The 22,784-nt window shown below is 34.2% G+C and overlaps 3 protein-coding genes across 19 annotated transcripts in view; 1 reads left to right on the forward strand and 2 right to left on the reverse strand.

Moving 5' to 3' along the window:
• The window catches only part of LOC105663968 (cyclic nucleotide-gated channel alpha-3-like), a 1,281,713-nt gene that overhangs the window by 320,751 nt on the left and 938,178 nt on the right, over positions 1 to 22,784 (reverse strand). The gene's annotated exons all lie outside the window — the stretch shown is intronic.
• The window catches only part of LOC143265234 (uncharacterized), a 115,825-nt gene that overhangs the window by 63,350 nt on the left and 29,691 nt on the right, over positions 1 to 22,784 (reverse strand). The gene's annotated exons all lie outside the window — the stretch shown is intronic.
• LOC143265225 (uncharacterized) lies at positions 544 to 1,458 on the forward strand. The gene is made up of 2 exons (XM_076536154.1): positions 544 to 993; positions 1,075 to 1,458. The coding sequence occupies exons 1-2, from the start codon at positions 762 to 764 to the stop codon at positions 1,413 to 1,415; spliced, it is 573 nt and encodes a 190-aa protein (XP_076392269.1). The 5' UTR covers positions 544 to 761; the 3' UTR covers positions 1,416 to 1,458.

Consider the following 22,784-nt stretch of genomic DNA (forward strand, 5'->3'; position numbering starts at 1 on the left):
TCGAAGTCGGTTAAAAAACAGCAGAAAATCGTGATTTCTTAGAGTTTTTTGCATTTATTTTGAAAAATTCTCATCTGATGAAAAAATGTTTCCAACAAAAAATGTAGAGTGGAAAATTCTCTACAAGAAAGTTCTGACACATTTTTTTTGTAATTCTAACGGTAAGGCTGCAAATGAACGACGAAAATGTCAAAAAGCGCTAAAGCGCGCGCCCTACCGCCTTCCCCGCGCAGGAGGGTCGGGCGGCACGGTCGGTAGCGTAGCCCAATGTCCAACCGTCCAAGGTAGTTATTGTTTTTTTTTTTGACATTTCTAATATTTTATAAAATAGTTTGAATAAATGCTAAGTCTGTACTCTTAGTTCAGGCATTGTCTTGTCAAGTATTACGAATTTACGACGTTTTCATATATTACCAAAGTTATTAGTTCTTACGCTGAGTTACAGGATGGCATTCTCTATGACCCATAGTAAATTTGTGCATAATACTTTTGACGAAAAGTGGTGTGTTGAATGTCTTATTCAGAATAAGATATTTGAAAGCAGCATCGATTGTCCCAAATGCGGGAATAAAATTATCCTCAATCGGGAAAGTCTAACATTTCGATGCCATAAACGAATCAATATTGCAAAAAATAAGCGTAAAAGAAAATCACAAAATTGCGACTACTACCAATCTGTGAACACAGGAACATGGTTTCAATTTTCAAATTTACCACTATCTACAGTGTGTAAATTTATTGCGCATTTTTTGTGGATACCTATGCCGAGGTATACGTATATATCAGAGGATTTATTACTATCTTCACACACTGTTCTTGTTTGGAGCAGTTTTTACCGCGAATTATGCATTTATTGGTGCGAAAATTATTCCGAAAAAATAGGCGGACCGGATAAAATCGTTGAGATCGATGAGGCTAAATTTGGCAAGCGTAAATACAATCGGGGACGTTTAATCAAGGGTAAATGGGTATTTGGCGGTTATGAGAGAGGAAGTAAAAAAATCTTTATCATGCCAGTTGAAGATAGAACAGCTGATACGCTTCTAACATGTATTCAGCAGTGGATACTGCCAGGAACGAAAATAATGTCCGATAAATGGATGGCCTATGATTGTTTAACGAATGCCGGATTTAATCATTTAACAGTTAATCATTCAATTCATTTTGTTGATCCCGACACAGGTGCGCATACGCAGAGCATTGAGCGAACATGGCGAGAAGTTCGCAGCAATGTTTCTAAGTGTGGCACCAGAGAATCACATTTGATTTCATACCTGGCAGAGTATATGTTTAAACGTGCACATCCCCTTCAAGAACGCATTTACGAGTTTTTTAAAATAATGAAAGAATTCCAAAAAGATATGATTGCTGATAAAATTTTTAATGAAAATGCAGATGACGGTGCACCAGATTAAATAAAGATGCGAAACACACACACACATATACACACACGCACGCGCGCGCACACACACACGCACACATGAACAGGTGACGGCAAGAGGAACCACCTGAACAAAGCACCCCGAAGAGATGTAAACCCGACCGTGCAACCTCCACGCGGTACATCTCGGGTAATGCTAATGCCGGCGGTATTGTTCCCTAGGTTCACGCACTTTCGTCGTTAATTTGCAGCCTTACCGTTAGAATTACAAAAAAAATGTATCAGAACTTTCTTGTAGAGAATTTTCCATTCTACATTTTTTGTTGGAAACATTTTTTCATCAGATGAGAATTTTTCAAAATAAATGCAAAAAACTCTAAGAAATCACGATTTTCTGCTGTTTTCTGCTGTCCGACCGCCGATTTTTATGATCATATTCGTATTCAGGAGGCAAAAATACATCGAAGACATGTCCCGAATATTTTTTTTGAGGTGACGGAGTAATTCTACAGTTTTACCACCCCTAGAAAAATTGTCAAAACCACAAACTTCCTCTCCAAAACGATGCTCTAACCTACAACGCTATAAAAGGACATAGCTGAAGAATAAAGGTTGTCCAAAATGGCTGAAAATTTGTTTCGACCTTTTAAAAATCTGGTTTTTGAAAAATTGGTTTTTTGGTTTTCAACTAGTAACTACTATAAGCAACTTTCCCGTCCCCAGCCCCCACTTTTCACGCGACGGAAGAGTAACTTTTACATTATCTGAGCGCCTATCAGTCGGTAGAACAGACTACAGGGGTTAGTGGTTACAGACAAAGAATGTAAATAGAAAAAGCAAGAAGAAAAAAGAGTTTACATTATTTCCTCTTATTATAAAAGTAGCCATAGAATCTCAACAGAGAGGCTGCGAAGTAGAAATTCCACGAATCATATAAGTCAGAAGGCTTTGAACGAGAAGTCTCGTGGAGGGTCCTGTAACTCGCTTCGAGGGAGCAGACCGAATTAATATTAGTGGAAGAATGTATGTCACAAGCCGTAACGGATGCATGTGGCACGAATATATGAAGTTTTTCTTGACAACAACATTCGTAGATCTATTGTTGCATACTGCATAAGAATGAAGTGCACATTTACCACATTTATAAAGTACAAGAACTTACAAACAGTAATTATGTTCTATGAATGGTATTTTATTAATCGTTCCTAGATTAAACTTCCAACGATGCACAACTTTCGTTAAGAATTTCATCGATGGATTAATGAAAATTCTTGATAGAGTGAATATTCAACATTCATAACACGTACCAACGGGCATCTGATTAGTCGAATGCCATTTTACAGAGTAACTTTCAAGGAAGATAGAGTGTGAATCCTTGAGCTGGCATAATAGAAGATCAAAGCATAGAACATTACTCTTTTCTTTATAACGTGAAAAGCGTATTTACAGTTTTTTGAATGACGTACTGTCAGAATTATAGAAGAAATTTCATCCTGCGACAAAATGAAACCTTATAGTTCATTCTACTCAAATTGTAAGAGATTTTTTAGTTAAGCGTACCAATGTTGATTTTACCGTGCTGGTATAATTCCTTAATCATCACGACCTTCAGAGCTAGCATCACTAAAGGGTCTAGCCAGATAAGGTAGTCAAATGTGCCCCTGAGTCAAATGAGAAACCTAATTCATCAGTCGGTAGCATATCCAAAAAGAAAAACATCTCACACCAAGTTTCTATATCCACAGGGTACAAAAGATCCGCATTTAGTATTGTACATATACAATAGTATTTAATACATATAATAATATTTATTACTATTATTTTCTATCATTTTTGCAGAAATGTATAACAATTATTTAAAAACACTTTGAGTCCATATTAATATTATTACAAAAGAAAAAATATAACGTGGAAAAAGCTAAGTCCAGCGGGCTCGAACCTGCGACAAAAAAGCATACAGAGATTACGAGGTAGGACTCTTAACATCTCAATCAATTCCTTAATTGAAAGATTTTTTAATTGAAAGACCGTCTACGACGTAAAATTAATTAATAAATGAATTTTATTTCTTTAACTAATATTATCATTTGTATTAATTATGAATGTGAATCTATTTAAAATTACTTAATATATATACTGACAAAAAAAGGCACGCAAATTCAAAGCGGAAAGTACTGTTTTAAAGGAATATATCGGTTTTTGATTTTTTTAACTACTGCGCACGTTACCGAAAAATCTGAAAAAAATTCTATAATATGCATTATATGGACCTCAATGTTTTAGAATTTTTTTAAAATTTTTTGTGCGAAATTAAATAGGCAAAATGGGTCAAAAACCGGAATTTCATGTTTTCCCGTTTACTACCCCCACGGACGAGATAGGGGGTTGAAACTTGGTGTGAGATGTTTAAACACACCTTTTAATTAAATGAATTTCCTTGGAAACGTACCAAGTCTCAAATGAAAAAACATTATTCTATATTCTTTCTTATTTTTTTACGTAGAGTCAGCTTTCATATCAAAAAGTTCTGATATCAGAAGGTTCTTATCAGTTACATTATACTGTGTATATAAATGTGTTGCAGCAGCCATTTTTGGGGCTAATAAAAAAATTAAATTTATGACTTTAGAGAAAGGTAACGAATAAAAAGAAGGAAAATACATTTGTTACAGCATATGTGTTGAGGTTATGACTGTGGGGGAATATTGTTGTTGATGACCTTATATATCATATTTATATATTTATATATATTTAATAAACATAGTTTTAATTCTAAAGTTTAATGCGCACAAACGGCACACTCCGCGGACATCTTTCACACACACACACCGGTTCTTCTTTTGTCTTTCACACTCCTGCCAACCCAAAAATATCTGTCTTACCAATTAAACTCTACACTCTTACCAACCTCATTCATACACCACACGTACCAACCCATTGTAAAAACTAACCTCACAATGACGAAGGTGGGAGTATTTATAATAAAAACACAGTTTAAAAACTATAAACTGTAATACTAAATGTAGGAAACAGTCTATGATCAGGTATGTCCTGCCTTTACCGACTCTCTTGCCGAACTGAACTGAAAACAGTCAAGCTTTCAAAAAAGGGCAGCAATAAAATGTAACTGCACGCTTGACCCTGGGTTTTTCCGGAAACAATTTATAACCCCAGTAACGGTCAGGACCTTACCATTTTTGGGCATGAATTTTTCCACTGATTTATTTCAACAATATGGAATTAAAGTAGACCAAATATTGGCAGTTAATACTACTTTTTAACCGACTTCGAAAAAGGAGGAGGTTACTCAATTCGATCAGTAAATTTTTTTTTTTTTTTATATATATATAATGAATTTGTATTACTTGTTAGTAATAACAATTGTAATTGACTAAAAACCGCAATTTTTAATACGAATCTTTCGTGTCTAACGTTACCAGTAAAAAAAATAGTATTTTGAAAGTTTCTAAAATGGGTACTCTTATGACCTCAAATAATTTTAGATTATAATATATTAATCTTTTGAATAAATACATTTGAAATACTCTGTATATTTTAGAGTAGACCGACACTTCTTTTCAATTTTATATACATATTCTTTCCACAATTTCCTATCAGAAGATGCTAAAAAGATGCTCAAAATGGACATATACATATGATGCACTTACTAGGTTTGAAATTCTCATTAGTTGAAAAGTATAATTTTCCTCTAAATTTTCTGTAAGATTTCCAGCTAGCGACATGATTAAAAAAAATATAATGGCTGATATTTTGTTCCGAGAAATAGATACCATGTCGTAGAAAACGAAGATAACAATTCCTCAATAATAGCTACAGATTTTCATCGAAATTGACGAGAAAATGTCATTCTCTCCAGATGGGGTCTCCTCAGTAAGTATCCTATTCCCATTTCGATACATTATTGCACATGTAGTCAACGTTTCTCAGGTTTCTCCGCAATATCGGAAGATACTTATTGTTAAATTGAAGATGTCGATTCATGTTCCACATTCTCAACGTTTGGGAAATAAAAGACGTTTATTTGGGACCCTTGCCGACAGTGTGTTAATATTTTAATCCTACTTCGCAAATCTTTACATGGTTTGAATGATTACTTTAAAAAACATAGCAATTCAAGAATTAAAGGACAAAAAAAATAAAATAACTAAAACAAACTAATTTAACATAACTTTCTAAATTATTGAACAGAAAAGAAGTAAATAAAATAATAATATAGAACACGTACGGTTTTCTGATTTAGTCGGTCCAAAATACCGATTTTTCTTTCTATACGTCACTTTAATCCTTATAGACTCAAATTGTTCACAGCGACGTTTATTTAAAAAAAATATAAAACTAGTTTTTTTATAAGACTTTAAACTTAGTAATTGCATGGAACGTCAAAGCAGTTCTGATAGCTTTAAAAGCATTTTTTTGTTAAATGAGTTTTCACTATCCTTTGCAATTGAAGTAACAATAATGTTGGAGTAGATTTGAAACTTTGCATGTATTTTCAAAACATATATAAGGAAAAATAGAGTAAAATGGGTAGGTTCAGTAAAACGGAATAATAATACTTTTTTTACAAGAAAGATCACTTAAGTATTAATAATCGCTTTTAATGGAACTTTCGCACTCCGTAATTTTCGAAAAAATAGCTCATTTACTTTTTATTGGTAATTATCTATATTTCGGGAATGAAAACAACTTTCAAAGTTGGGGATATAAAACATATATTTTCAATTTTTTGTAGTTTTCTGTAATACAAAAATATGTCGTATAAAAAAAATTGTTTCCTTTCTATGACAAATTTAACTATCTACTTATTTAAAAGGTATAATGGAAATTAACCTTTTTCCGACGAAGCAAGAAACTGATCTTTACTAGTCTCAACGAAAAACGAGAATTCGCACAAAGATTCGTCTAGACTTGATATTAGAAAATCTATTAGAACTTGTACAGAGATTCCTTTTTGTTAGAATAACAAAATCTCCATTATTTAAATTTAAATATTGCAGCGAAATAAAAAAGAAAAGACTTCGTTAGAAAAGAGGGCGTTCGATGAGGGCATCGTGGAATAGGGAAAAACAAATTATTAACATTTCGGTTATTGTCTCTCCTTTTGTTCAGAAATAAAAACATGTTTCATAGAAAGAAACGTATTCGGTATTAAATAAGTTTAAAGTTTTCTTCTTTTATACTAAATAAATAGTTATACAGTTAAAATAAGCAATAATTTGATTTCTTTTCTGCCTATGTTATAGTAAAAGTAAAGTTAAAAGTCAACACTTTTACTTAGCGTTCAATAATCGATTGGACTCTTGTAGAGAAATTCCCCTGTATTCTACGATTAAAAGTCAACTGGGCCCGACACGTCTTCTTCACTATCCATTTTATACACGAAAAATAAGCGGAAAAGGGTGATGATGAAAACGTTCGAAACAGATGAATGAAAAATTTTCGTGAGATGATTCTCTTTCGCATTGGCCATGAGTGGTCAAGAAATTCTAGTACGAGTATAAATAAGGAAATCCTGATCGGTAGTAAAGCTAAACAAAACTCTTGTTTAGTGAAGGTTTCGAACTACGCCCGAAAATTCAGTTCCAAAAGAGAAAATCGCACGGCATACGTAACACACATGTCCGTTCATTATCCAATATATATTATTCATTATACCCAAATTAACTTGCTTTAATTCCAAAATAGATCAATATTATTATAATAAAAATTGCATTGTTAGAATCTTTCAGTATATATTCCCGAAAAAAATGAAATCAGGCAGGGATGTCCACATGGGTAGACAATCGTTGTTAGTCTTTTTGTAATAGTTCCAATTAATTAGGGCTGCAAGTCAGGTAGGCCCCTGGGTCAGCCACCTATGTGACAAATAATTGCCTATAATATTTCTTATAGTTTAAGAAGCAAAAAGACGAATTGCTTGTTGGGTTTGACATTAGCGACCCAGTTGCACATGGTACTCGATACATCACACTTATACATCTTATTATTAATAATATGTTTACACTGTTAGGGTATAATCTTTCTATAAGTTTCTAGTAAATTCGTGCGTATATTTTGCTTCTTTAGGTTGGTAAAAAAATAAGCGTAGAACATATGATGTATAGGGAGACGGGAACGAAAATTTAAAAAGAATTTAGTTTTTTGAATCTGAAAGCATCCGAACAAAGTTTCTTTTGAAGTTGTATTATTTTCTGTTAATCACAATAATTATATTATAATATAGTGGTATTTGTGTTTATCTTCAAGATATATCTTGTTGAATCATAAGTAGCAGTATTTATTGTGAAGGGTCTAGCCGAATAAAGTAGTCAAAAATACCCTTGAACCAAATGAAACACCTGATACGTCAGTCGATAGCATATCCAAAAAAACATGAAGTTTCAACCCCTTGTCTCATCCGTGGTAGTAGTAAAAGGAAAAAGTCAAAATTCCGGTTTTTGCTCTATTTTCTCTATTTAATATCGTTAAAAAAATGTAGAAAAAAATTCTAAAAAATCGAAGTCCACATAACGGAAATAGAAACGTCGAAGAACAGTTAAAATTTGTTGGACAGTGTAATCATTGGTCAATAGTTAATATGGAACATTTGGCATTCATTAGTATGTATAAAATTACTATGTAACTATCTTGAAGGTGTGTATGGTATACATATTTAAATTTAGCATTTCTACTTAATAGTAAAATTGGTACGAGATAAAACAGATTAGTTAAAAACTGGAAATATTTGCTGTTGAACTGTATTTATACAAACAGTTAATGTAATATATTATTGGTTTAAATTATTTATAACATTATTGTTGCGTATCAACATTTAATACGTAATTAGTAGGTTATTATTTAAATTATAGCTTAATAATATTATTGTTTTTATTTCTGTTATTATTCCATTAGTAGCAATTTTCTTGAAAGCTCGTAATAATATTTTATATTATGAAACAACTTATGATAATTTGGAAGTATGGGGATTATTAACAATTGTGCGTGACATAATTACAGATAATATTTACGAAATATTATTGAATATTTTAGGATCGATATATCAGAATATAAGAATATCACATATGTGTTAATAGTTTTGTTTCAATTACTTACTAATTAACTAATATATCATAATTACTCTCTACAGACGGCAAGAAAAATAATAATTAAACAATTATTTATTTCGCAGGAATATCTGACGCGTAAATATATCTATTAATTAGGTAACAGAAGAATTTCTGTACAAATTCTTATAACAATGAATTTCTTATAAATAAACGTTCATGTTTAATATATTTTGTAAATAAATAATTTCTCGGGAATGTTACTGCTACACTGAACATCGAAAAATCTAAAATCTTATATTTAAAACTATTTTCTATTTTGAATAGGATCCAAAATAGTGCATTTTCCAGTTCCAACTTTTGAAGTAATTTTGGTTATTACTATTAAATTAAACAATAACATTCATTTTGTATTCGACCATCATCGAATTATTTTAGTCACATTATTTAGGATGTTACAAAAAGAAGAATATCAAATATGGACTTACTCTACTAAACAGAATATATCTTTCTTAAAAAGCTGCCATTTCCTTGTCCAAGGTTTTCTTTTTAATCTTATTCGCTCCAAATCAGAGGAGTACGGAATGCACCGCGCATTTTAACGGATGTCAACAATATTATTGTCTCCAAATTTATTTCAACAATCTCTATCTTTAAGGACATAGAGCACATATCGGTCGAGAGCGATTTTCATGGTCTGTTTTTGCTATTATAAGGTCGGGCAGCGACATGGTAGAAAGGTTTCGAATCAGCAGTAAAAACTTGGAAAGAATCAACCGAGTTGATATGCACCACTTTCGTACTCTGAAAACCAGCATATCAAATTTATATGTTCTCAACATCAAGCAACACTCGAAGACACCGTCGCATCTTTTTATTAGCAAGAAAGAAGCACTTCTTGCGGAACTGCCTGATTCATGTGCGGGAAGCGTACAGATAGAATGCTGTACGGATTTCTGCATTTTCACCTACATGAATGAATTCCGCGTAAAGCAGTTACACCTTTCTTTGACCTTGTAAATAGGGCAAGAAAGATTGAAGCATTGGAGAAAGAATCCCAACAGCAAGATCAAGATAACTATGACACAGAAGATGTTTGACTCCTGCAAAACCAATAAATGAAAAATCAACGAAGGCAGGCGTCAATAACATGATTGTCCAACTGCCGGTAAAATGCTGCGGATGCGATAAACCTGGTTTCGTAAAAAGGAAATGCCCGGACTGCAATACAAAGTAAGTAATATCATCAAAATACAACTAAAATCACGGCCTACTATAACCATCGACATTATGGGAGATTGCGTTATCTGAATGCGATAGTTAAATGATGCATAGCTAGAAAACCTTAGTATTCGGTCATGAAAAAAATAAACATTTTTGAAGAGGCGTATACAAGCCGCTCTTGTCGATGGAAATCCACGCATCCAGAAAGTGCATCTAACAAGAGTCAATGCAAAATGAAAAGGGAAAACAATATCAACAATGTTCATCGTTTCGCCTAATAGTAAAAACAATCGTATTCCTGGTAGATTTCCTAGTAGATGCAGCCATTGTTATTAATGTCTTGTAAAGAAACTGGCATTTTATTGACTATCCTCACAAGGAATATGATTTTGAGGACGAAATCGTGGAGGAAAATAAAAATATCAGTTCGGACATGTCGCTTTTTGCTATTAAGACCTCAAGTGGATCACGTGGCTACCTGGAGAAAATGACGGCAGAATTTACACCATCACCACCTTTGATAAGCCTAATTAAAAGCCCATAGAAAGGTACTTGTCTGGGTACCTGTAAATTAAAACGAATGGACATTGCTGTCGCTAACGTATGCAAGTTAAATGAAGATAAGGCGTGGAACCAGGGCAATTCATCAAATTGGTGATTGTTTTCACATATAGCCGCTTCCATGTAAATCGACCACGTGTGAAGTGTAAGACGCTGTAATTAAAATTGAAGAGTATGATTCTTGTGCTGCATCCGTACTACCAAGGATCAGCGATCATCATTATGCAATGAAGAAAACCAACTATAAGTCATCCCTGGATCTGCAATCAGACTATTGGCAGTTAAGAGTATTGCCTAACGATTGAGACAAGGCGGCATTTATCATTCTCTTTGAGAACTTCTTTGGGAACACCAAATGTATTAGTTTATCTGGACAATCTGTTGGTCTTGTGGACATTTGATGAACACCTGAACAACCTGACGGTTGTATTTAGTATGTTTTGAAAGTTCGAAAGTTTTTGCTATCAAAACAAAGGATTTGGGCTACATTCTTAAAACGCAAAGAATTCAACTTGACCCAGACTAAACGAAAGCGACACTAGATATGAGAACATCGACGAATTTGAAGTAATTAATATCTTTTTTCAGACATGTTTTTGGTATAGACGTTTCGTACCAAACTTCGCCAGTGTCGCAGAATCACTCACCCGGCTAACACGAAAGAAGACCACTTGGGAATGGTCTTCACAACAATAATAAACTTTCGATAAACCGTATACGCTTCGAACCAACGCTAGCAGCTATGCACTCGGAGTAAGGTCTCCTCCAGAGGGAGGAGACCGAGCACCCAGTGGAATGTGCTGCAGGTTATTCACATCAGTAGACATAAACTATTCTACTATCGAATGGGAGACTTTCGCCATGGTCCGAGCAGACGACAAGCTTCGAGGTTAGATCGAGGTTACTGAAGTTACTATTGCTTAGGATAACGAGCCCTTAAAATGGTTGATGACACTGAAATCACTAAGCAGTCCACTAACGCGAGAAGCACTACTTCAGACTCGTTACTCGAAGATCCAGAATGGAATGTTAGAACATAGTAGTGGACATGATTTCTAGACTGCCGACGGAACCATAGAAGTACCAGCAAAGATCGGCCATTAGCGGCATTGCTAATAGCTATACTAAATGGGCCATGTAATCAAGAATACAAGATTAACGAGGAAGTAGCAACTCAAGGTTTACAATTTGAAAACAATTACCGAAGTACTACAATTTACCGACAATGATAAAAAGCCGAAGAAATGAATCACGCGAGGTTATTTCCTCGCGAAAGAGTATTATATTGATATTCTCTTAATGTAGATTCCGGGGAAGTGCGGTTAGTTTCGTCTAATGCACGAAACAAAGGATATTTTAAAACCATACCACAACGATTTCATGACTGAAATTCAATACATGCTACACAGAATAATCAACCGATATCAGTGGTCTGGAATGGTTCGAGAAACTGCGTAATAAGTCCGATCATGCGTCAAATGTCAACGTCACAAGAGTAGTAGTGGTCTGAAGCCAACTGGTTCGCTAGACATATCAGTGATACAACGACGATTCGAAACACTGATTGTGCTTTAGAACACTGTCTACTACTGCGAGAAATAACCATTGCATACTCGTCATCAAAGACACTGCATGCCGATGGGTAGAAACATTTCCATTGTAGTAGGCAACAACAGAGGTACATATATGCAGACGTCCTAATCGAGAGTGTTTCGGGGATACGGATTATCAAAGCGTATCATCAACGACAAGGGGACACAATTCATCAGTGAGGTGATGCAGCAGGAACACTATTTTTTTTAGAATTCAATGAGCGATCATACCTGTATATCGTCCAGAGGCAAATTTCGTGGAAAGAAGGAATCAAGATCTTAAAGCATAACTGGGGAATTACGTCGGGAACGGTATGGGATTACTAGCTTCCTGTCATTCGCTTTACCATAGCGAATCATCCAAGATGTGAATTTTCTCGCCGAAATTACGCCGAAATTACTCGCCTTAGCTAATATTTTGCATGTGACTCAGCAGGTACGGTCAAGATAGTAGAAAACGATATGCAGATCAACGAGACACAGTGCAATGCGAGAACCAGAATACCAGCCTGGTGACTTTGTCTGGGCAGCTATCCGCACATTGAATAAGCGGAAACAACAATATTCGTCACACTAGTTTTAAAGTGAGATGGATTATACGTCATGAAGCGACGAATTAACATATGTGGAGTTTATCAGACATCAGTCATCAAACACTATACTGGAGAACGATACAGAATGCCTACGTTGTTGGTACCCATTCGAAGACTCGGGCAACCATGGATAAGAAGAGGAATGGAAGAACCTGGACCAATACTGCGGACAATTTCATCGCCTAGAAAAATTGGATTCTCATTGAGACATTTCCGTGTTCAAAGTGGTAGCATGCGGAAAGAAATTCTAGATACTATGTGTGTTAAGGCTTGTCATAGATTTAACTGTACATTAGTTTGTAAATTCATTGCAGTTAGCCTTTTATATAATTTATAGTCGATCCTTTGAAATTTTGTAAAACGTTCCGTGGCAGCAGTAAACTCATGGAGCCATAAAGACTTGCGATTCTTACCGTGGCTTTTTTCGTTCTTTGTTCGCATATGGTCACCAGGTATCATCATTTCCAACTTTCTAGTCCGTTATTTCTCGCATGTTTTACCACGGTCAGCGCGCTGCTTGATTTTATTCCATACTTGCCACGGTCAAGGGCTGAAATTAGTCATATTTGGCGACTGGGAAAACCCAAGAAGGGCGGAAATTTTCACCTCCCTTCCCTAGATTCCACATTTTTTGTAAACCAATTAGAACATTCCTCCCTCACCAAGAACATTCCTACCGAGGCTACATCGGCCATAGTTTTTCACATTTTAGACAGATACAATATAGCACTTGATACAAACATAGCACAGATACAACATAACATCTGACTTGAAATAAACTAGCATTCTCATAGTATTCGAATAGATCTCTTTGAACCTTAGACACTTAGACATTTTTTCCCGAAGTAACGGGTGGTCCTTCGAGTATCGAACTTACTTTTTTGTTGGCACAAGCATGCAGAATACCTATAAAGCTCGAACACCTTCGCGGTAAACACAAGCAATAACAGTGTGCGTCGAGATCAATAACATGAATTCATTCTTGTTCTTTCAGTTCATGTTTCATTGATGAAACTATAAATCCATGAGATTAAATAAACTAACTGTACTAACACCTTAACCAGTTAACTGTGATTGACGAGTACACTCGTCATGGAGAAGTGGCACGATTTTGTGTATTGACGAGTATACTCGTCATGCGTATAAAGTAGTGACCATTGGCTATTTAAATTGTAATTTTTGAGAAAAACAAAACATATTCAAAAATTTCAAGATGTTTAGAATATTTTGAGGCCATGCCAGAATAAAACAAACAAATAAAAAAAATAAATAATTTGAGATAAACTCATGCGTCCCCGTATGCACCGGCTAAAACAGCTTACCAGTTCGCACAACGAATTTATTTATGTGCGATAACAACGTTTTTTAGATGTTAGCGTGAAAGGAAAGCAAAAACAAAAGTCGGAAAGCTGATTTATGATAGGTTCCCTTCAGGGATGGTCTATCATATGCATTTAATTTTTATTGCGATTTTCGTCTAATAAGTATGTAATATATGTTTAAGTTAACCAAATAAATATACATTAGTAATAAAAGTGTCAATTTTATAAAATAAACCCATCTTTTTGATCCAATATCTTACCAGCGCAACTTACTCTGTGATTGACGAGTATACTCGTCATGGCTCGATTCTGGCGACACAAAACGGTGCGCGCTCTCAAACGAGGGCGCCACAGTTAACTGGTTAAAAATAAATTAAAATATTATGTAGGGATATGGAAAATGCTATATAATGCAAACGTTGAAAATTCGCGAAAGATCGGAAAAATATCGATAATGTACGCGAAGTAAGGTCGTAGGTACTCTGGACAGCGGAAAGCAATGGACATTAGACACCAATCAGCTTGTTGATAACGGTGGCTACGAATAGCGGCGAGCGAGTACAGAAGAGAGTCCCGCGGTGAAGCCTCTCTTTTCTAGAGTATAGTTTAATTACCTAATACGAGAGAGGGGACTACGTAAGAATCAACGACTGCTCTTGGATTGGTTTAAGAACTCCGATAGGAGAGTTCGGCGATAATATCTGGACACCTGCCTATAGAAAGACCAGTTGGAAAGGAACTCTGCCAAGAAAAGCCGGGGAAAATACCTACACGCCAATTGAACGCAAGAGAATGGAGTCACTCCTGAACGCCTGATTAAAATGAATATATTTGTGTAGAAAGGAAATTATGTAATTTTTGTGAAACCTAATAACTCCTTGTCGTACGATCTAAATCTTACGTGAAATCGTGTCTATATTAATACAGTTTAATGATTGGTCATTGCCATGATATCATGTACTTGTAAAGAAATAGGTTATTTAATTTCGATAATTTCATTAACTTTATTAACTTTAATTTCTTGTAACTAAATTGCAATATCATAAAATTCAACACAAATCCTACTATTCGTTATATATTATTCATTCCTGCTATTTGTTATTATTATTTATTCCGAATGTATTATTATTCTATCATCTATAATTATTTATCTTTCCTCGCGATAGACTCAAAAATCATTTTGAAAGGAGTTTAAAGATGTCGAATTGTGAAATGTTATGTAATAATATTTGGCGTAATAATTATATCTACGCAGACATAATACATTTTGATTAATTTCGCTGTTCAAAGTAAACAGAAATGCTACGGTTTATTGGCTCGAATGGAATGATTTAGGGAAGGGAAACTTTGCGGCATAAAAAACCTCTTGATAAGTATACTTATTCGTGATTGAACGGTGGAACTGGAGTGTTTTATGTGCATAGTGTGTATGTAGGTAGTATGTAATTATTTGATTAATTGTTGTGAAATCCGAACATCGAAGTGTTATTTATATTGGCTGTAATAAATAGAGCCAATAGATAGTAAAAATGCACGAAAATGTGTACGAATATTTGCTTTTGGTACGATATGTTGTAGCGATATTTTTATTCTTTCTTACCTTTATTGCTCGAAACGGAAATAGACAACAAATAGTAACTTCTGTTACTAGCAACGGAAACATGAAGAAAGTTAGAGAAGTATTCAGCAATGAGCGATAACTTTTTCAGGAAATATGGGACATCAACAAAAAGTTCTTCGCTACAGCTGCAGTGAGGGCACAGCTTTAGACACGTAATGCCGGAGTCTTACTCCATGAAATAAGTTTTTAACAAAAAAACTATCCCAAGTGTCCACTTAAAATTTTAATGAATCTTTATAAATTGATAGAATGTGTTGCTACGTATCTACTTATAAAAATTTTAGGCGCATACAGTCAATAGTTTATAAGAAATTTAATACTACAAGTTCAACAAAATTTATTTTTTTTATTGCAAAATAAGTGTTTGTTTACAGTACTATATTCAAATGGTAAAAGCAACATTTATTATTATATTACTGTAGTGTCGCAGTTTTAAGAAATTTTAGTTTACAGGACTAGGCATAAGAATAATGTTTCGTGAGAAGGTTATAAAACAGGAAGAAAGTAATAAAAGAGCATTGACAGACAAAAACTAGATCCGATGAATGGACGATGTGTCGATGCATTACGGCTATTTGTAAGAATATAGTGGGAGGGGAGAAAAGGGTCTAGCGAGGATTTTCCTGACCGAAAAGTCAGTGTTGAAATTAGAGTCGATTGTGTCCTTAAACTGACAAGGAAAGGCACGCAAGTGTCCCCCTCCGATTTTGATGAAACTTTACAGGTTTGTTAAGCAGGCAAAAATAAGGGAAACATATTTTTTTTTTATCGCCTGAGACGCGGGTTTAAGGGGTGAAACGAGCCCTTAAAGTTTCGATCCCTTTTGGCTATCTCGAAAACCATACGAGATACATTAAAACTTCTAATAGGAAAGTTGTATGGTTTTTTGCGTACAATAACAGGATGTTAACGAATTTTGCAAAGTACAATTTGTTTATAACAAAAAAATTGTTTATAACCTTATTTTACAATTTATTCAAATTTGTATAATGATAAAAAGTGTAAGGAATTTTATTACAAATCCATTGGTATATATATATATATATATATATATACTCGTATATATATATATATATATATATATATACAATATTGCCTCTTTAGGAGTTGGTGGGTGAATTAAAAATGTCTAAGTCTTTACTGATCAAGACGGAGCGAATCTTTATTTTAAAGGATGAGGTGCTAAGCGCGAAGGTTTGCTAAGAACTGCTCTCTGCACCCTTGATGCGTTTTCTCGACACATCTTACATCCCTTGATGGGGGTGTCTTCCAAACGACAAATTTGGCAATGCATATATATATATATATATATATATATATATATATATATATATATATATATATATATATATATATATATACCAATGGATTTGTAATAAAATTCCCTACAGTTTTTGTCATTATACAAATTTGAATAAATTGTAAAATAAGGTTATGACAAATTTTTTTGTTATAAACAAATTGTATTTTGCAAAATTCGTTAACATCCTGCTATTGTACGCAAAAAACCATACAACTTTCCTATTAGAAGTTTTAATGTATCTCGTATGGTTTTCGAGATAGCCAAAAGGGATCGAAACTTTAAGGGCTCGTTTCACCCCTTAAACCCGCGTCTCAGGCGATAAAAAGAAATACGTTTCCCTTATTTTTGCCTGCTTAACAAACCTATGAAGTTTCATCAAAATCGGAGGGGGACACTTTCGTGCCTTTCCTTGTGAGATTAGAGTCGAGAATGACATTGTGTTCAGCGTTGGAATATTTTATTAGTATATTTTATGTATATCGGTACACTATTAATTCACATAATCCTTAATTGTAATCCATTCAACTTTTCATATTATACATTTATAACTCCCTATACTACTGGTCTATAATTTTTTTAGCCGAAATTTATTAGACATCAAAAATAATTGTTCAGAATGTTTAAGGGGTAACACCACTCTAGAGCCCGAAAAAGAGGCCTAACTTTGACAATTTATTTTGGAAGAACGACAAATGGAAAAGAATTTCTTTTCAGAGGGTTTATTTAACACATATTGAACTACAAAAAAATATTTTTTTATTGTCAGTTTCGTACAAAATGGTGGCGACAGAGCCCATCGTCGGAAACACGTTTTGGAAAATCATCGTCACGGGAGGACGGATTTCTCACCATGTGTGAGTCTCGGAATAAAAAATCAGAAAAATTTAGAATCTGTATACCATTGGCTATAGAAGTTACGTAGGGGTTTTCTGATTAATCAATTTTTGTGGAAGTTATGCGTTTTTTAAGGAATGAATCGACTTTTTGCATGAAAAATGAGCACTAAATTGTTTATAAAAAAAAAAGTTTACATTCAATCAAAAAACGGCTACGTACTTCCAAGGACAATATTGATGTGCAGCTACTGTAAAAATTTCAATTCAATCCATGCAGTAGTCACCGAGAAATCCGTCCTCCCAGTATGAAGAAACTGGTTTCGAGAAAAACGCGTTTGAAGTTTTATGAACATTTTAATCCTCAAATTCTCTATTCACCGCTAATCTGCAATGCTTGTACTATACATTTGGCTATCCAGATCAGTGTTTGCCACCTTCTCCAGCTTTCTGGATGCTTCTGTTTGTTTTGTAGGAAACAAGTAAACTTATTATTTTAAATGATAACAATAATACGAAAGCGATGAATTGCAACATACCGCGCGAGTACTCAGTGCGCGCTCTGAAGCGCTGCGGCAAAATTGATAATTGAACCATTTAAAATCTGTTTTCCACTATAAATCAAACGGCATTCTATTCTTAAGACCTTGAAGTATTGTTTTAGCAAAGAAAAAAAAAATCGACTTTCTGAAAATCCTAGTGGTGTTACCCCTTAAATGTAAATTTAAATATATTTTATTACGATGTACATCTCCTGTGGTGCATAATGGTATTTTTTGTAATCTATCCCATTTTTTATAAGATCGACATTGCAAATGCCAAGTTAGTGAAAAATATTATATTGTAACATGTAGAATAATGTAAAATAGATATAGTTAGCAAAGTAAGAGAAACGCCGAATACATGCGACCGATGTACGAAGCGAGGTGTAGGCAATGTCATAAAACCCTTGCGCTCGGAGTTGGGCTTCGCTGATTGGGCGGGCCTAGCCTTTAGTTTTAGTATAAAAGACGAACATTTTTCACAAAAAGACAGAATTACCAAGCCTTCCTAACAGAGAAGACGACACCTCGAGCTGCTCGGCACTCTCTTAGTCTAGGCCTATTCCAAACCTTACAAGCGAGGAAGACGTTTCTTACGGCACCTCAGCTTTTCCTTAATTTTTCAAGAAAGAAGACGTCACCTACGGTGCACGGCACTTTCAGAGATCATCTTTCTTAACTTAAAGATTTCATTCCTTACCTCATCAAAATTTGTAAATCTGTATTGCGCTGCGATAATTTTCGTAACGAACCTCACTTAGCTTGTGGAAATACGCCCTCTCATTTTGTACTTGTCAGTTCAATTAAAATAAACACCTTTCTATGAACCACTCTACAATATGTATATTTTATGTGTCGTATGCAGATTGTCGTATTATTGTGTTGTGTGATGAATAGAAGATAAAATTAAGTATAAGTGCAATTTTTTTGAAGTTAAACTACAGTTTCTATTTGGTATCAGAAATACCTGATTGCCTATTATTGTAAAACCACAAAATATCGTGTATGTTCAATGTTAGAAATTTGTAATGTTTGTTCCAAGTCGATTTTCTTAAATGCTATGTACATATACTACGAAGAAACGCCGATGTATTGATACACATCTGGCATATAAAAGTCACTGAAAACAGGTTATTGGAAATTTCCAAATAGAGAAACGTTAGCATTTACAGAGCACTTACGAGGTGTGACACAAAAGTAACGAGACTAGGTCTGTAGCTTGAAAAAACAATGGAATTGGCAGCAATTGTTTTTTGTGGCATCATCCGACATATCTCCTTTATCCATGTTGCCAATTTCGATTAAATCGGTCATATCATTTGGAAGTATTGCGTTATTTAGTGAACACGTGCAACTGCATTCTGCCGGAAAAATGTCTAACGTAAAAGTCGAACAGCATATAAACATCAAATTTTTTGTAAAAATTGTTGGAATCTTTTGTAACATGTGATGAGACTTGGATTTTTACCTATGACCCAGAATGTAAGCGCCAGTCAATGGAGTGGAAGTCTCCAGATCTCCAAAACCCAAAAAAGCACGCATGTCAAAATCAAAATTCGACATTAATGGAATTGTAATGATTGAGTGGTTTCCCAGTGGTCAGACTGTTAACTAACACTATTACATTGAACTACTAAAAAGACTTCGTGAAAAAATTAGGAAAAAAAGGCCACAGTTGTGAAGCGATGGATGGCTGTTGCACCAGGACCATGCACCCGCTCACACGGCACTGTCTGCCAAGCAGTTTCTGACCAGTAAAAATGTTACTGTGATAGGGCATCCTCCTTATTCACCTGATTTGGTTCCATGCAACTTTTTTTTATTTCCTAAAGTTAAATTTTGCTTAATGGGAACCCATTTCACCCCAGTTAAAGAGATTCAGGCAGAAACGGAGAATCTTCTGAAGGAACTTCCAAAATCCTCGTTCCAGAACTGTTACCAGCAATGGCAGCACCAAATGCAAAAGTGTGAATGCTGAAGAGCACTACTTTGAAGGTAATAATGTCACGGAGAACTGATTCTGCAGGTACAATGATTTATTGGACTAGTCTCGTTACTTTTGTGTCACACCTCGTATTGTAGATGTACGATTTTTAGTGTAAGCCCATTTCGTGCATGCCATTCAATGTATTAATTCTATGTAAAACCTTTTACAAATTGTTCTCCCTTTACAAGGATACAGTTAATAATACATAAATAATATTACTACGTGTTTATCAATGCACTTTTCACTGAAAGTTATAAAACTTTCAGTTAAATATGCTTTCACTTCAAAACTTTCACTTAAGTATGCATTACAACAAAATTTTTTCGTACATGCTTCTTTCATAATTTAGCAAAATGGGAAGTTAGTAGTAATTTTTTTAAACATGTGCATCATCGGAATTTATACAAAATTTTTTCTGAAAATTATAGTGAATACTTTTGAAATTGTCACCAGTAATATTTTTCGTTGTTTCAACTAAGAAGAGAACATATCGGACTGGAACATACGAATTTTAATAAAACTTATGTAGAAGATAATTTTCAGAAAATATTTGACATATATTTTTTATATCGGCCATTGTACACATTGAAGGGGTGCAAATAGCTCTCATAAACACAGATTCTCTATTCCAGTCCATAGTTTACGTACACAATGTTGCAAAAAAAATAGTTCAACATTTAGTACAAAAATGAAACAAAAGTATAATTTTTCAAAAAATTATTTAAACAAATAAGGTTTATTAAAATTTGTTTATGCAGAACAATTCTCTATTTAAAGGTCTACAATTTAAAAAAGAGCTTCCAATTATTTCCTTTAATTCCGGAGATATTCCTAAAAATATAATAGCCCTTAACTTTGTATGCTATTATCACCTCTTCAATACGAACGAAGGCCAATATAAAAAAATATGTGCAAAATTTTTTTTTGAGAATTATCTTCCACATAAGTTTTATTGAAATCGGTGTGTCCCGGTTTGATATGTTTCCTTGTAAGTCGGTCACTATTTTTAACGACTCAAATAGTATTTACAGGCTTCAATATTTCCATGTGTAATAAAATCGTCGACAAATTGACGAAAAATTATTCAAAATATGTAAATAATACGAAGTTGTATTTAAAAACTTGAACAACATCATACATAAATGTACATAAATAATGAATTTTAACATTTTTAGAGTACTTTTTTTTGCAACTAATCATAGTATACTTTCATAATATACTTCTTTCTATGTTAGAAGTCAATATTCAGCCGTGTCATCACTAGCATACAAATCTAATATAGTTGTTTTTCTAATAAAGAAATACTAGATGAGATATACATTCTCTTCCGCCGTAAGAAAATGATTTTAATATCTATGTTCATATTTCTGGTAAAGCTGAAATAAAACAGTGGGGTTTTGAGTAAACAATTAAGGGCCAACGACTTTGCAAAATCGTAAATAATGGTGTAATACACTGCTCAAAAGAAATGTGGCATAGAAAAATTTTAGGCAAAAATTGGCCAAATTTGACTGATGATAACTCCGTGAAAAATCATCGCAAAGTTATGCTCTTTTTTTTCAAATTAAAGCTTGAGATCTCTACTTTAAGACCCTGTTGTTTGATTTTTGATTTGATGCATCACTACCACAATAACACCGTAAATGTGAGGTCATGTTTGCTATATTGAAAATTACAAAGTTTGACGAAATGCATAGACTTGCCACATTTTTTTTTGGTGATACTGTTTAAAGCAGCATAAAGCACAAACCTTCATCTTTAATTTCCAGTATGTGAAAAACCGCTACCATTTGTTCCCGCAAAGATACAGAACTTTAAAGAAACTCTTGCATTTATGGCATATACCGCCGTCATTGGCATTACCCGATATGCACCTCGGAGAGGTTCCTGGACAGATTTTGCACATCATATGGCTCTGACAAGAACCTATTTTTGTATGTATTTGTGTATGAGTATCTGTGTGTGCGTATGTTTGAATTCTAATAATGCGTGTTTCCTCCGCGTTGTTGAATTATCCCTTGCAGCCTATTATTCATGTTAATGCAAGCCCTAATTTCTTTTTGTGGAATGTCATTCAAAAATTGAGTTAAGACTTGCGACATGTCTTACAGATTGGCAGGTTGTCTTGTTAAATTTCTGTAGGGTTGAAATCTGGACTTACTGCAGGATGTGGAAGCAATCGAATTGAATTGGGACTGCAAAATTCGAGAATGATTCTCAACGAGGTTTCTCGACGATAATTCATACACACACACAGATACTCATACACAAATACATACAAAAATAGGTTCTTGTCAGAGCCATATGATGTGCAAAATCTGTCCAGTAACCTCTCCGAGGTGCATATCGGGTAATGCCAATGACGGCGGTATATGCCATAAATGCAAGGGTTTCTTTAAAGTTCTGTATCTTTGCGGGAACAAATGGTAGCGGTTTTTCACATACTGGAAATTAAAGATGAAGGTTTGTGCTTTATGCTGCTTTAAACAGTATCACCAAAAAAAAATGTGGCAAGTCTATGCATTTCGTCAAACTTTGTAATTTTCAATATAGCAAACATGACCTCACATTTACGGTGTTATTGTGGTAGTGATGCATCAAATCAAAAATCAAACAACAGGGTCTTAAAGTAGAGATCTCAAGCTTTAATTTGAAAAAAAAAGAGCATAACTTTGCGATGATTTTTCACGGAGTTATCATCAGTCAAATTTGGCCAATTTTTGCCTAAAATTTTTCTATGCCACATTTCTTTTGAGCAGTG

This window comes from Megachile rotundata, chromosome 10 (genome assembly GCF_050947335.1).
Source record: "Megachile rotundata isolate GNS110a chromosome 10, iyMegRotu1, whole genome shotgun sequence".
NCBI lineage: Eukaryota > Metazoa > Arthropoda > Insecta > Hymenoptera > Megachilidae > Megachile > Megachile rotundata.

Bases quoted from the DNA above. Each gene is read 5' to 3' on its own strand.
- LOC143265225 (XM_076536154.1), top strand. From the start codon at position 762: ATGCCGAGGTATACGTATATATCAGAGGATTTATTACTATCTTCACAC. The intron at 994-1,074 runs GTAAAAAAATCT...GGATACTGCCAG, and splicing joins TGGCGGTTATGAGAGAGGAA to GAACGAAAATAATGTCCGAT.